Source organism: Anastrepha obliqua, chromosome 2 (assembly GCF_027943255.1).
Source record: "Anastrepha obliqua isolate idAnaObli1 chromosome 2, idAnaObli1_1.0, whole genome shotgun sequence".
Classification (NCBI taxonomy): Eukaryota; Metazoa; Arthropoda; class Insecta; order Diptera; family Tephritidae; genus Anastrepha; species Anastrepha obliqua.
The window spans coordinates 31,210,279-31,226,639 of NC_072893.1; the positions used below are offsets into that span (position 1 = coordinate 31,210,279).

The 16,361-nt window shown below is 38.2% G+C and overlaps 1 protein-coding gene across 1 annotated transcript; it reads left to right on the forward strand.

The window, feature by feature from the left end:
* The first annotated feature begins 4,990 nt into the window (after positions 1 to 4,990).
* On the forward strand, positions 4,991 to 15,473 carry LOC129237334 (uncharacterized). Its single transcript, XM_054872009.1, has 7 exons — positions 4,991 to 5,238; positions 7,769 to 8,093; positions 11,747 to 12,119; positions 12,817 to 13,137; positions 13,218 to 13,347; positions 13,410 to 13,566; positions 14,772 to 15,473. Exons 1-7 carry the CDS (start codon positions 5,181 to 5,183, stop codon positions 14,977 to 14,979), a joined length of 1,572 nt encoding a protein of 523 aa, XP_054727984.1. The 5' UTR covers positions 4,991 to 5,180; the 3' UTR covers positions 14,980 to 15,473.
* The last annotated feature ends 888 nt before the right edge of the window (positions 15,474 to 16,361 follow it).

Consider the following 16,361-nt stretch of genomic DNA (forward strand, 5'->3'; position numbering starts at 1 on the left):
TCCGATAGGGAGGGCGAACGACGCAATATTTTTTATTTTTCGCTTGTCATTTGTAAACTTCATTAGTATACATTTCATCATGGAAAGCTACGCACTTGAGCAACGATTGCAAATCATGCTACTTTAAGAGCATTACGGCCATTTTACGGTCCATTTAACAAGCCGTCCCGTTTTGGGGTTATGTGAAGTCATTGGTCTACAGTAACAAGCCGGCGACGATTTGTGAGCTCAGAGCCAATATTGAACGCGAAATTGCTGGAAGTTCAGCCGATTTATGCAAAAGAGTGGTCGAAAATTGGGTTCAACGATTGGACTTCGTAAAACGTGCACGCGGTGGTCATGCAAAAGAAATCGAATTTCATACTTAAATGTATATGTTCAAACTCGATAATAAAAAAAAATAGTTAAAAAAGTCAAACCGTTTGTGTTTTATTCAAAAAAGTTCAAAAGTTGAAGCGCTCTTACTGAAAACCCCTACTGTGGCAGGTATTGTATAATCAAATGAGCCGTTTTCTTTAAAAGTGATGTAAGTTAATTTTGACAAAAAATTAGTTAATGATAAAAATTAATACAATTTACTATCAATTTTTATTTATAAACTTTTTCCAAAAAAATCTGTTCAAAATTTCATTGTTTTTATCATTAACTAATTTTTTGTCAAAATCGACATACACCACTTTCAAAGAAAACGGCTCACTTCTTACTTTTTGCTGACTTTGAAAGTGATGTAAGTCCTTCTGAAGTCATTAAATGTATAAATTTTTGTTAATCACACTTACAAAATGATTACATTATAAATTTAAATCAATTTAATATTTAAAAAACATAAATTAAGTGCTTTAACATATTCCAATATTTTTCAAACCATTCACATACAAGGCCTTAAATATCTCCATATAATATAAATTGGACTTACACTACTTTCAAAGATAACGGCTCAAATATTGTAAGAAGTTTAAAATGATGAGAAAATAAAATTTGTGATATAATTCGTATGTTTAAATGAGAGGCTAATTTTTCCACAGAATCGTTGTGACTGAATACATTTTGTGTTATGATTTATGTTTATGATTTGTTATTTAATGATTTATTATATGTTATTTTATGACTTTGTCAAATAGAAACAATTATGAAAAACGCATTCTCTGACTTCAAAAAATTCAAGGCAAACACTTTATTCACAAGTTTTGGGATTTTTGAAACTCGAAAGTTGGCAACACTGGCTATATATATTTACAAAGACCTCGCTTAAATTTATCGATTATTGCTTCCATTGTGAATGCCAGCGTCGATATACGCTCCACAAATAAGAACGTGATAAAACGAGCAGCTAGTTTGCGCAAATTTTTATTTACGTGATACTGAGAATGCGGTTGAATGCCCGACAGCGGGTGTTTTTAAAAAATTTTCAACTACTTTTTAGCAATTGTTTCTACATGAAGTCGCTCGTGTAAGTAATGACGATCATTTTGAACCCAGAATTATTAAAATCGGTTCATTTTTGACTAAGTTATGGGCATTAAAAAAAAAAGTTTCTTATATAATTAAAAAAAATCGATTTTGAGCTGAAAAACAAAATTGCCGATAACTTTTGAAAAAAAAAATTTTCGGGCGAACAAAAAAATATGTGTCTTATTATTTTGACCATAGAGCAACATATTTGAGTTACATCGAAATCGAAGAACATGACCCGAATAGCCCGGTTGACTTGAAATGGAAAGTATCTGAAGTAATAATGAACAGCGAAATATCTGACGAATTCGAAATAATATCCGGCGTGAGACAAGGTGACGACTCACTATCAACGCTTTTGTTTAATTTAACACTGCATTCAGCATAGCTTAAGGTGGCACAATATTTTATAAATCGACACAAATATGCGCATGCGCTGACGACATTTTGATTCTTGCAAGAAATAGGGAGGCTCTTCAGAACTTTTTCATGCGCTCAGTGCAAGCCACAAGACCAGCGGGCCTCAATATGAGTGGAAAAAAGACGAAGTACATGAGACGATCCTTGCATGATAGTCACAACAGAATCGGAAGTTATGTTTTGGAATTCATGCGCGTTACTCAGCATAAATAAGGATATGTCCTTATCTACACAAGACCATATTCATGCAGCTAACAGAGCATACTTTGGTCATATCAAACTTATGAGGTCTTCATTGATATCAAATAACAAAAACTCCAGGTTTTACAAAACTATAATAAAACCGGTTCTCACCTACGACTGTGAAGCATGGGTCCTTAAAGTGAATGACGTGAATTTACAGATGCGATTTGAATGAAAAATTCTTAGAAGAATGTTCGGCCCTAAACGATTAGAAGACGGTATATATCGTACAGTCTGTTACATAAGAGCGTGGTCACTGTTACACGTAGATAAAAAATCAGAGCGTCCTGTTTCCTTTTCTATGACATAGAGGGCACCTCAGTATTTCATGCTTTTTGTAAAAAGTCAGCTGTCTGTCAAATTTAGTCTTCAATTGAGTGGTTTTTCGAAATGAGTGCTGTTTACGCCTTTCGCTTTGAGGCAATATTTCTATGTTTGCATGAAAAAGGACCCACATTAAAACAAACTGCTGCTGCAAAATATATGGGAAAGTCGAAGCAGTTCGTTAGCAAGTGGATAGATCGCTATAAAAAGGTTGGTAACGTTGATGATTTTCCTGATCGCGGACGTGCAAGCAAAGTCTCAAAAAAAGACGAAAAAAAATTCTCGCATTGTTTTTGAAAGATTCAACTTTGACGTGGAGCTGCTGTGAAATGGCAATGGCAAACCTCCGAGTGTATTTCTGCCATGAAAAACTCCTCATAAAAATATTGCCGTCGGGAGTCGGCTTGAAACTGTAGGTCCCTCCATATGTGGAACAACACCAAGACGCACACCACAAATAACTCGGCCAAACACCCAAAAAGGGTGTACGAGCCAATTATATATATAGGTATATATAAAGATTTCAATGGTATGGACACGTTGTAAGAATGAGCAGCGAAAGAACGACTAAAAAACACCAGTCTAACGGTTAGACGCGATAGAAGTGAAACCTTCCGTAAAACAAACTGAGAGAGAATAAGACGAAAGCAGCATTAGGAGCGGGGTAATTATAGGTTCATTATAATATCGCTATAAAGTTCATATTTTATTTTCTTCATTTTATTATTATTCATCCTCAATGTTTTCAATTTCAACAAATGATACGAGTGGCTCATGATAGCTAAAATATCTTTGAAATACCGCGTCAATGGTTGTTTTTGATCGTGTTGTCGATTCAGTGCGATTGTTACACATTTTTAAATTGAATGTTGTATTGAGAACGTCAATTAAAGGAACCGCTGTGTCCAATGCAAAATTTACGTTAAAATCGCCACTTAAAATCATTGGAACTTTATTGTAATCTTTTCTAAGTATCCGCGATACTTCTGGTGTATACTTTATTAAATTTTCGTGAATGAATTCCGTGATGCTATTTATTGATTTTTTTTTCTGTCGATACTCACGACACTTTTCTGTATTATTTTTCGGCATAATTGCGGTAAATATTTAAAAATGAAAATATTTACGAATATAAAAATACACACGCGGTTGCTATTATGAGCGTCCCCAGCAAAACCTGCGTGACCGAAACTCTAACACAATAACATTTTTTTGAATGTTACAAACACATATGCACGCAGGTTTTGCTGGGGCGTGACCGAAACTCTAACACAATTACACAATTACACATATGCACTCGTATTTGTTTGAAAATCGACTTTTTTTTTGGTTCTCCGTCACCTTTGGAAAATGTGTAAACAGAAAGCAAACTTTATTCATATATTTTTCCTCATTTTTGCATCAGTAAAATTAAACAAACGCCGTAGCCGAATGGGTTGGTGAGTGACTACTATTCAGAATTCACAGAGAGAACGTCAGTTCGAATCTCGGTGAAAACACCAAAATTAAGGAAAACTATTTTTCTAATAGCGCTCACTCCTCAGCAGGCAATGGCAAAACGCCGAGTGTATTTCTGCCATGAAAAAAAAGCTCCTCATAAACATATCATAAAATAAAATAAAATAACTGTATAAAAAAATTTTTTTTCTTGTGATTCGAACCAAGGATTTTGGATCGGAAGCTCACATTGCTAGCCGCTCGGCTATCGCGCCATGCTGTCGGCGCTGGCCTAAAAGTTATTTAGTTCGTCGCTACGTTTATATCAACATATAATATAACGCTTCGTAGCCAAGAGTGTCGCTTTTTTCGTTTCACTTTTTCTGAAATCACTCCCAACGATTCTAAAGAAGTTTTCACTTCAAAAAGTATTTGTAGCAAACCCTAAAGGAGCAAGAAGGAGAGGCCAGCCATGGAGACGATGGTTGCAAGACGTAGAAGACGATATGCGAAAGATGAAAATCTCACAACATAGAACGAAAGCGGACTGTCGAGAAGAATGCATGCGTACTGTAGAGGAGACAAAGGTCCACCCCGGACTGTAATGCCAAGATGATTATAGGTACTCATGTAACTGTGCGTGTAAAAATTTGAATTTATGTGAATTTAGTGTTTCGTAAATTTGAACGTGTTGATGAGTATCACCTATTATATTTCAAACGTGATTCCTGTCCAAAAAACAGCTAAAGTCGCAGCGTTAGTAGCTTTGATGATAAGATTACAATTTCATATTAGCATTCGTATAACTGACAAAATACTTTATATTATTTGTGCAAATAATGTCTGAGCACTTGTAAAGTACAAACACCTTTTCGCTTTTACCAAATACCTTTGGTGTAATAAATTTACATTTTTTCTCCAGCATTTTTATCTCTGATGAAATTCATTTTTGTTACAAGCAAACTCGTATGCATGGCAATCTTAGAGTTCTTATAAACAAACTAATTTATAGAGATATGTACACAAGCATTTGCTCATTTATTTGTCTTAAATTATACAGCATCTGCTACTGTGCCTACTTCCATTTTTAGACATTTAAATAAAATAGGACAAGCACCGCTGACATCATTTGTTAGCGGTGAACAATGGGGATGACTATTTCTGCACGAGAGTAAATTCGTTACTGTGCTACTCCAAAAGTGTACTCGTAAGCAAGGAGCAACCAACCACCATAAGTTTAGGATTTCTAAATAAGCGAGGATTACCATCATCGGGGGCTTCAATAGCTCAGCGCTGAATACAAAATGTCGATCGATGTGAAAGAGAAACAGTTGACTATAGATGAGGCTCTGGAACGGACGGGTGAGTAAATGAATTTTAAGCTCCAGTGCGAAAATGTGAATGAAAACTAAGCGCGTTAAAAGTTATACAAAAAAAAAATGTCTACAATGATCGGATTGTGCCATCGAATTCTGTATGTTCTTAAAGCCATTAATGCCATGTGAAGCGCTAATGAGTGAAATTAAAAGAAAATAATCAAATACTTTCGCCTTATTCGAGGTAGAAAAATGTGCGCTAGTTTTAAAGGATTTTGAAAAGTAAACTTAAAAACGTTGTTGATAGAAATTTAAATGGTTTTTGAAGGAAAAATCCTCTATTGAAACCAAGGCGCATTCATTAAAGGTGATTGTTAAACCAAAGTTATGGCAAAGTAGAAAACAGAGAATGAATTTGCCTTGCTTCATTCTAGGCTGACAGCCACATTGACACGGCGAAAGGAAAAAAAACAAATCAGCTGATTTGCCGATGCCACCTTTAATAGAATCGCTTTGAATTCAACACTCAATTGTTCATTTTATAGCAACTGTCAAATTTGATTGAATGCGATGGCAATATTTTAAGTGTGCGCTGTCAAAAAGTCCACTACTTTGTGCCCGCGCTTTTGATTGTTTGAAAGCATGGTTTAATTTTTACGACGAAGAGGAAAGCAGGACGCCGAGATTCTGAGTGAATCCTTTTTTACAAAAAAGTGAAATGCACAGGCTGAAAAATTAAAATTATCAAAACTACTGACGGTGTGAGCATATCAAAAAAAAACACCATTTGACTGTCAAACATGCAAAATAAGAGCCTGTTGCTTCACAGATATTGGCTTAAAATTTTTCATGACACGAATTGCCAACTCCATTCAATTTCATCGAAATTAACCATTGAAAAACATCCAAAATTTAGTGTCGAGGTGCCCAGTTACCCCTAAAGTTTGTGAACTGCTAACAGGGTAACTGCTGCATGTGTAATTTTCCGCTTTTCTTATCCAAATTATTCAGTAACTTGCCAGTAACTTAATTTCTGAGAACTCTCTCTCACAGGGAAAAATATAAAAAAAAACAAGGACTGAAGGCAAAGCCAGTAACAATCAAGAATGATAGAGAAGTTTGTGCCTTCCGAATTCGCCGTGTCGCAAGAGCCCATGAATAAACGAGCAAAAGGGAAGGGGAGTTACTTGTTTGTGAAGAAGAAGAGTAGGCGAAAGCAATGGAAACAACCAAACACAAGAAATTATACACACACACACACACTTTCTGACTACCTGCGGTCTGCTCTTGGAAAGATGGGCTTCGCGACAACTCAGCGAGCGTTGTTCAAGTACACAACCTTGTAAGGCCACTTGTGGATCGGGGGCGCTCGGGCGAGGTTCTGAGGTTGACTCGAATCTCGTGGGTTTTCTCACAGGACACTATGCGTGAGGAATGCATGCTGTGAGACTTGCAACTACCTCGAATCCTTTTTGCGTCGGATGTATGGAGAATGAGGTGGAATCATCTCAGCACCTTCTCCTTAGCTGCCCTGCTCTGGCGGGGTTAAGATCTGGGCATCTTGGCTCTTATTTCTTTTCTACGCCTGCTAATATAGCTGACGTTAACATTAAAAATCTGATGAACCTCATCAGCAGCACAATGCGTCTGACGCAAACGCAGCACAGTCATCATTCATAAACCACACAATCTAAGCCCATCCTCCTAAGCATCCCACCACCACCTCTCCCCGCCCTCTCCATGCTCTCTCCTTTCATCGCATCGGTTTTCTATTTCACCTTACCTCCTTCTCAATGGTATCACAAAGGACGAATCCGTTTATTTTCCTCCAAGTGTGCTCATTCCTGGGGCAATCATTCCAACCTAACCTAACCCACGCCCCCAGCTGTCATACACCCCTACACCATCACCCCCACCATCATCATGTTTCAATGTTGGTAATAAATGTTCCTTATTCAGCGTTGTACCAAATTTCCTCAACACAACTTTTCTGCTTTTCATGCCAAAAATTCAATTTTGTTTTCTTCCGAAAAAAATAATTTTTTCCTAAAATTCTTGAGGCTTCTTACGCTAATTGGCAAGCCATTTTTGCCTATTTACAAGCGAAATAAATGGCTTCTTGCTAGATACTATTCCATGATAACCGGCTTTTTCAGACTATTCTGACAGTTGAAGCACTAATGTATTATATTTTTGAAACTGTTTATTTTATTTTTCACTTTTCAAGCAGTTATTTTTGCATCTTTCGTCACACGCCTTAGTTTACAAGCACGCCCTGTTCTTGGCCTTGAAGTTATAATTCCGGTATTCTCGTAGTTTTGAATTATAGCAGTCGGTGGCGTTCATCCGGATTACCGAGACAATTAATTCTGATTAAATATGTAGTGTGACAGATGGTTGTTATGCGAATTAGTGAACAGCTGATTTGTCTATGGGATAGTTTTGGCAGTCAAATTTCTTTCCCTTTAAAACTTAGCATACATAGGTACATATGTACATATGTAAAGTATGTATATACATATAGACGTATTTTACTTTTGACATTTTTTAATTTTTTATTATTTATGCATTCACAGGTTTTGGAAAGATTAACATTGGCATCATTATACTTTCCGGCTTTGTCCTGGTAAATGTTTTTCTCGAATCAGTTGGCATTAGCTTTGCGCTGCCAGTCTTAGAATGCGACTTGAATCTATCACACCAGGAGCAGGGTGTATTGGGTGCTGTGTCCTTTGCCGGCGTCATTGTGAGCTCACACTTTTGGGGATTTCTAGCCGATACTACGGGTCGCAAGCGGATAATGCAACCGGCTTTACTTCTAGGATACGTAGTGACAATATGCTCTAGTCTGTCACCTAATTTTTTGACATTCGCCATACTGCGATTTATTAGTGGAATACTGTGAGTACTATTTATAATTATTATAAAAAAATACAGATGTTTTTAGAGGCATAGAACTTTTTCAAATTATACATTCATTAGCTTACAGCATTCGAGACATTTAGTGTTTATAAAAAATCCGTGCACATGACTAATGAAAACCATCTATTCGGTGGAACACTTTTCAGTATAATCGGCCTTATAACTCATCGATTGTTTGCCTCCAAGTCGTCAATCATATCCAAGATAATAGAAAACAAGTCGTTCCCACGACAGTCGGTTCTACGTAACTGGAATGGCACAGATTTATATCCGGCATAGGAGTGTCACCTCAGCAGCATTCCTCATATAGGTACATATGCACGGGGAATAGTTATGCTGCTACAACAATAACAACAACAAAATAAAATTTTGCCATCCAAAGCAAAATTTTGAAACTTTAGCTGCCACATCAGCACAATAGCGCCCGCTCATTTCATATGTATTCTTAAGCTCTTCCAATACCCCGTTTTCCATTGATATAATATCTTGAGATAATGCGTTCACCATAGTCGAATGGGTTGGTGCGTGACTACCATTCGGAATTCGGAGAAAACGTAGGTTCGAATCTCAGTGAAACACCAAAAAGGAAAGAACGTTTTTTCTAATAGTGGTCGCCCCTCGGCAGGCAATGACAAATCTCCGTGTGTTGTTCTGCCATGAAAAAGTTCCTCGTAAAAAATATCTGCCGTTCGGAGTCGGCTCTCCCAGCCATCAGAGGGAGCCTCCCTGCGCTCCTACGCTGACGATTGTACAATAATGGCGTCGGGCAATGACATCGATAAACTGTGCGCCAGAGTATACGATTACCTCACCTGTCTTTCTCGCTTTTTCACTGCGGGGAATCTACAGCCTTCCCCCCTAAAGTCCATGGCGATACTCTTTACTACCAGGACAAAGTTAGCAATACACCAATAAAGACTGTAAACAACCCAAACATATGTCCAGCATGTGAAAGCACCCCGCATGATACTAACCACCTTTTCACATGCCTCATCAAATTCCTTGTTTTGTTTGTCGGGCAGACTCGCAAGTACAGCCCTCAGACCCAATTAAGTCCATTGTACTGCACTCCCTTTTTATTTTCTTTAAATCTACTCGACCTCCGAAGAAATCTGAGTAGATCTTGTGGTGCCAAGGAGCCAAGGAGGTCACATCAGTGCCAAAGACCTCAAGCCTGATTCGAGCGAAGGCTGGGCAGACGCCGTCTTATCCTCCTTTCCACATTCTGGGCAGAGTGTACTGTCTGAGAAGCCCACCTTTTCCATGTTCTTTGCCCACAGAGCGTGGCCCGCCATCAATTCAATTAGCCTCCTAAAGTCCCCTCTGCTTAGTGACAGGAGAAACTGCGACAGTCGGTCGGACATGACAGGTAACATCAGTTTTTGTCCATCAAACTCACTCATCTAACACCCCTCTCACTCTGGTCCCAACCTGTCGAAACAGCAAGCTCCCGTTAGATGAGCTAGATGAAGACGACCGCTAACTACGTTGCACTTTAGTAAGCTGCACAGGGTTTAGTAACCTGCTACAACAACAACATTTCCTCATACGTAGTAACGAATTAGTGAACAAAAATCGTTTACTTGGAGACACTTATCGAATATTCTGTACATCTCAAATAAATAAAAAACACTCGTTACTTTTTAATTTTTTTAATTTATCCTAGTAGGTGGTCCAATGACCGACACTGCGACCTAAAAGATCTTTTGTGTCAAGCTACCTAATTTAATATGGATGATCCTTCTGATCATCCGCGAAAGTTGCCCGACCACTACATCAGGTTCTAGTTTGCCTAGTTGCTCTCTGCCTTTGGAAAGGAGTTGGTTGAAAGCCATGTTCTTCCAACAATTTTTCTGCTATACGTATAAACCTTAGTATATCTGTAATAGGAGCTTTCTTTATTTCTTCCGGATCCAGTTGATCACGGTGGAAAATTTGCATTCTGGTTCTAGCCAGTGCAACGCACTCGCACAATAAGTGCTCCGTTGTTTCATCATCTTCAAGACAGAGTCTACACTCAGTGTCCCTGAGGAGTTGAATTCTGTTAAGATGATAGTTTAGATAGTAGTGGCCCGTAAGAAAGCCTACTATTTTCCTGATATCTACTTTTCGTAAGTTAATCAGTTCCTTTTTGTAAGTAAAGGGTCTAACCAACCTCTTGGCTTGACGAAGTTTCAGATTATTTTCCCAGTAAGCTATTCTGAGAGTATGTTCCCACTGGTCTACCCTGGATTTAACTTCCGCCCAGTTGATACCACAATATGGTTCTGGTCCTATAAGGTCTGATGTCGATCCAGCCCTTGCCAGTTCATCAGCAATTTCGTTACCCTCGATTCCAGAGTGACCTGGAACCCAGCAAAGTACAACCGTATTTTTTGTACTTAATTTTTGAAGATTGTTTACACATTCTTCCACTAGTCTCGACTCCAAAGAATGAGACATTAGTGCTTTCAGTGCCGCTTGGCTGTCCGAATATATAGTTATGTGGGCCCCTTTGATACCCCTTTTTAGATTTGTCAGTGCACAGATCGAAATCGCTTGGATTTCGGCCTGGAAGACACTGGGCCATTTGCCCATGGGTTCTGAAATTTTTGTGTTGGGTCCAAAGATCCCGGCACCAACTCCAGTATTTGTTTTTGAGCCATCAGTGAACCATATTAGACTTTTTGGGTTAACCCAAGGTCCTCCAATTTCCCATTCATCACGGTCTGAGATAATTATCTCATAATTTCTATTGAAGACCCGTTTCGGAATCATGTAGTCTGTTACTGAACAGCTAATATCCTTATCCGGTATTTTTCTTAGAATACTCATATGACCAAAGTCACTGTATTCCTTATTTGACAAGATTTGCATTTTTAGTGCATTTCTGGCTGCACATTTCCATATGAATATATGCAGTGGGGATAGTCCTACTATCGCTTCAATTGCAGTTGTGGGACAGTTTCGCATGGCACCTGTTATAGACAAACAGGCCTGCCTTTGAAGACTTGCCAGTAATTTCTTGGCTGTTACTTGTGTGGTTTTGGGCCACCAAACAAGGGACGCATAGGTGATGATTGGTCGAATCATCATTGTATACATCCAATGAATCATTTTGGAGTCAATACCCCATGTTCTCCCCAGGAGACTGCGACATGCCCACATGGCTCTGGTGGCTTTATCTATCACCGATTTAAGGTGAGAGTTCCAATTTAATCTTTTATCCAGAACAACTCCTAAATATTTGACCTCATTGGAATAGTTTATATTTGTTCTTTCGACAGTAATTGAACCAAGGTCCAACTTATATCTGTTTGTGAAGGGTACAATAATAGTCTTGCTGGGATTTATAGAAAGTCCTTCTGCACGACACCAGTTTAGAATGAAATGTAATGTTTGATTCATAATGCTGGATATTGTTCTGTCGAATTTGCCATGAATAATCACTGCAATATCGTCAGCATAGCCAATTACCTCCAAGCCTAACTCACTTAGTTTGACTAGGAGGTCGTCAATAACCAGGGACCATAATAAAGGTGACAAAACACCACCTTGGGGGCATCCTTTTAATGCTTTGACTGAGACTGATACATCTCGTACTTAATATCACAAACATTCCACTTGTACTAACAGCCTTTCTTTTCTTCCAGAGTTTCTGCTAGCTCGGCGACAATTTTTGCCTACCTTGGTGAGTTCCACTGCCAAAAATATCGCAACCGTGCAATACTGAGTGGTGCTTTAATGAGTGGGGTTGCATCTGTATTCCTCCCCATTATCGCTTGGTTCTTCATCAATCAAGATTATGAATTCTATGTGCCCTACATCGATATTACTTATAAGCCTTGGCGTTCCTACTTCCTCGCCTGTGGTTTGCCTGGTTTTCTATGTGGTTTGGCATTGTTTTTCTTGCCAGAGAGTCCAAAGTATTTACTCTGTTCCGGAAAGCCTGATGAAGCTCTTGAGGTGCTCCGGCGTATGCACCGGACAAATATCAAAAACAAGGGACTTCAAAAAGCATTCGAGGTAAAATTCAAAATTATTAGCAGTATTTGTAGTTAAGTATACAGGGTGCATCACAAGAGGTTTCATTTAGCATTACCCAAAATATTAAATATTTCCTTAATTTGTAATAATTCAAGGTACAGATTGTGAGCCTTCACGGCTGGCTAGGCTTTTGGATGCCGTCTGAGACAAGCAACATAGTGAATAGTTCAATCCATAGGGGCTCTAGGTCTCTCGAAAACTAGACTATGCTACCTGGGTGCTCTCCTAAAATTCGCGAACAGTTCGCTTATCTTGAGTGATGCCTATTTTCGTTAAGATAGGTCACTGTTGTGGTATCGTTATGGTCTCTGCGTGGTTTCGGCCAGCGAGTATAACCTAACCTAACCTTTTCAAAGTGAAACCTTTTGTTGAAACCCCTATATATATATATATATAGATATAATTGGCGCGTACACCCTTTCTGGGTATTTGGCCGAGCTCCTCCTCCTATTTGTGGTATGCGTCTTGATGTTGTTCCACAAATGGAGGGACCTACAGTTTCAAGCCGACTCCAAACGGCAGATATTTTTTATGAGGAGCTGTTTCATGGACCTTGAAATACACTCGGAGGTTTGCCATTGACTGCCGGGGAGCCCATAAATTCTTGCATGAAATGAAATTATTATGAAATAATCTACTAATTTTCTCTTTTATTTTTCTCTTATTATTTTTGTAGGACATTACTTTGTTGCCAGATGGCGATACACCAATTTCTAAAGTAAATGGATCCGGCAAAGGCAAAAATCTGCTAACATCCATAATGAAATCGATGTGGCAACAAACAGCACCTCTTTTTATGCGACAACACATCCGGAAAACGTTTTTATCTAGTCTCATTTTGTTCATCATATTCTTTAGTGCCCATGGAGTGTACATGTGGTTCCCATACATCCTCAACATCACCATGCAATATACAGACAAGTTTTCGGAACCCAGGAGCATTTGTGACATTGTTAAATTTTCGCAAGCGGAAAACCTTACAGCCGCCACAGATGATGTGAGTAAAAATATTGAAGTTTCAAGGTAGTGAGAGTAGTTACATGTGTGTGCTTATATTTTTCCCGAATACATCGACAGAATGAGCGCTGCGTAACGCATCTGGAAATTTCCACCTATCAACACACTATAATGCTGGAAATTATATATGTGTTACTTTTATTGACCGCTACGTATGCAATCAGCAAATTTGGACGCAAGCCCATCCTTTGTAAGTAGTTATATTCAAACCAGTTTTGTATGTAGTCTTACTTGACCGTTTTTTAATTACAGTCGTAATTCTTGCTGTATGCGGAATTTGTGGCATTTTAGCTTTGTGTATAAAGACGCCATTGTTGGCTATTTACCTCTTTGTCGTTGATCTGTGCTGTGGTGTGGGCATTATTGTGGTTAATGCTATTGTGGTAGAAATATTTCCAACGAATTTAAGGTAAGTAAGTGCGGTGTTATGTGCATTTAGCGGATTTTGTTTGCGACATATGGAACTTTACTACAGCGCACAGCGCGCTAACTCGACGGAAGATTGAGACATTCGAACGGAACATGTTGCCCCTGACCTCAGTTAAGTTGGTGTTGATCAATAATGATAGATTACAAGGTAGCGATCTACGTGAGAGTACTTCTGACTATGGCCTAACAATTGAATAAACAAGAAAGCGGGAAGTGGTAGAAAAAATTCGCTCATGAATAAAAAAAAATAATTAAAAATTCAATTATTACGTCAGCAAATCAGCTGATTATGCCAGGCTCATTGAGATCATAATAACGGATCGCGGATGTCGCCAACTTCTGAATTCTCTCCAACGTGGGTGTTAGGTTAGGTGAGCCAGGTTGCTTGTCTGAGACAAGACACTCGATGGCCTTAAGAGCCTTCTGTTTGTCACTTCAGACATTTGGAAAAAACGATTGTTAGTGCGGGGAAACAAATATTTTCGAAGTGTTAAATGTCTTTCAGCAATTCGTAAATCTCACTTGTACTTTTACACACTTTTGTAATGCAATCATTGCAATGCGATTTTTCTAAGCTCCCCGCTCCATTGATTTTTTTTGTTGTTCGTTGTTCACTCCTCTTGGGAGCATAGGGCCTCGACAAGGCATTTGTCTTGCGTTGGTTACGTTAATTTATTTGATTTCTGACAGGGTAAGTGATCAGCCTGCCCCCAACAGTCATAAACTGAAGAACAACGCCTTCTTACTGCTTGGAGTGCCATCTATGTTTTACATTTTTCTGCCAGAAGGATCGCACTCCATTGTTAACAAGCGAAATTTGCCACGAGTAGACACTACATACGAACAAAACCAAAAATAACGGAACTTTTTTCTGCGGCTTTGTGCTCGTCGTATGCACTGTAAAACTTGCCACAGAATTTATTGCAAGAGTAAGTAAATCCAAGTAATTCCGGTACTCTCCATTTGTAAAAATCTTCCCTTGCTAGTCTTTGCATTGACAAGTTTTTAGAATAAATTGAACAAAACTATACGCAGGTCTTTAGTTCGACAGCTGGGTTTAAAAATATCCCAATCGAAAGTTCTAAATGTCTAGTAAAACAACCGTTACATGCATAAATATGTCATAGCTGAGTATGCAAGTATTTCCAAAACTTAACTTGAATTTAATTTAAATATTTCTTGCAGAGCTATGGCCGTTTGCATTTCACTCATGCTGGGCCGCATAGGGAGCGCCTCGGGATCCAGCATTTTGGGTGCATTAATCAAAACTCATTGCGAAATAGCACTTTTCAGCCCATCAGTAGCGCTCATCATAGCCGGCGTTTTGGGATTTTTTATACCGAGAGCAGATAATGCGCCAAAAGCAAAAATGGATCTGGAAAATACTCCATAGCATTGGGCAAGGTGGCCTCTAACATATTCTATAAGCATCAAACATTTTTTAACAGAGACAAAAGTTAATCTAAACAAATTGAAAAAAAAGAGGTTGTCTGTAAAGTCGGTTTACTGACGATAGTTTAACGTGACAACGTCATAAGAAAATATTGATGAAATGGTTGCAAATTTTCAAAACAAAATTTTAATTTTATTTGTTTGATAGATATTTTGTATGGATATAGAGGAGGAGGTAAATGGAATTGCAATGGAATAGGTCAAGTTACATTTACACAAACGTGCAAAATGACAAAACATTTATCAAATTCATGAAAGATATCTTCAATTTCGATTGTGCATCAGACGTTAATAAGTCAACAACACTAAGAGGCACCATCATCGATTTGCCTTTTTCAAGACACTTTAAACTCGAAACACTCCCTTTCATTTCCTACTTTTTCTATCATCGTCCTATTCTCAACAGAGAAATGGTTCATTACCATGCGCACAGGAAGAAGGCATATTCAATTACAAGCATGTGAATTTATATACCTACATATGCGCATATACATACATATATATGCTCACTCAAGTAGGACAGAGCCAGATGTCGAACGTTGCCGAACGCGGGGGCCGATTGTGCTCTTTGTCGTTCGTTCCGCGCTCTCGCTTGCAGTTCAAGCACATTAGCTTACATTTGCTTGCGTACGGAATAGATTCGTATATTTGATATGTCCATATGACTTGTATGCATCTTTACATATAGATTTGTTCTTTTTGAAAATTGCGCGAAATTGTATATGTACATGCATGTTTATATACATATATTAGTATACAACATATCTTATAAGTATATGGTAAATATTACCATACATTTTTTCCTTCGTATATAATAAAAAAATTAACAATAACATTAAAACAACAGGTATTATTAACAAACTTGGTTTTATTTTAAATTCTTCAAGTAAATCAAATTAATAATAATCAATAAGAAGGCATATGCAAATACAAATACGTGAATTTATATATGTACATATGCGCATATACATACATATATACGCTCACTTAAGTAGGAGAGAGCAAGATGTCGAACGTTGCCGTTCGTTTGCTTTGTCGTTCGATCCGCGCTTTCGCTTGCAGTTCATTCAAGGTAACGGCAATGAGCAAGGTAACGACAAATGAGCAAGGTAACGACACATTTTTTTGTGCGTGCAGCCGGCTAAATCGGATTATAAGACGTTATCACGTCAATAATATCGAAAAAAAATAATACAACTCGTCGCTGCCGTGATGAAAGCTGCTAATTCCTTTTGGTAAAATTTTACATTAGAGCTAAAAAGCGTCATTGGGCATCTACAATATAAAAACACAAATAATTATTTATGCCTATTATTCGAATCG

Excerpts from the sequence above, each read along its gene's own strand:
- LOC129237334 (XM_054872009.1), top strand. The coding sequence starts at position 5,181 with ATGTCGATCGATGTGAAAGAGAAACAGTTGACTATAGATGAGGCTCTG. Across the intron at positions 5,239-7,768 it reads TGAGGCTCTGGAACGGACGG|GTTTTGGAAAGATTAACATT; the intron begins GTGAGTAAATGA and ends ATGCATTCACAG. Across the intron at positions 8,094-11,746 it reads CGATTTATTAGTGGAATACT|AGTTTCTGCTAGCTCGGCGA; the intron begins GTGAGTACTATT and ends CTTTTCTTCCAG.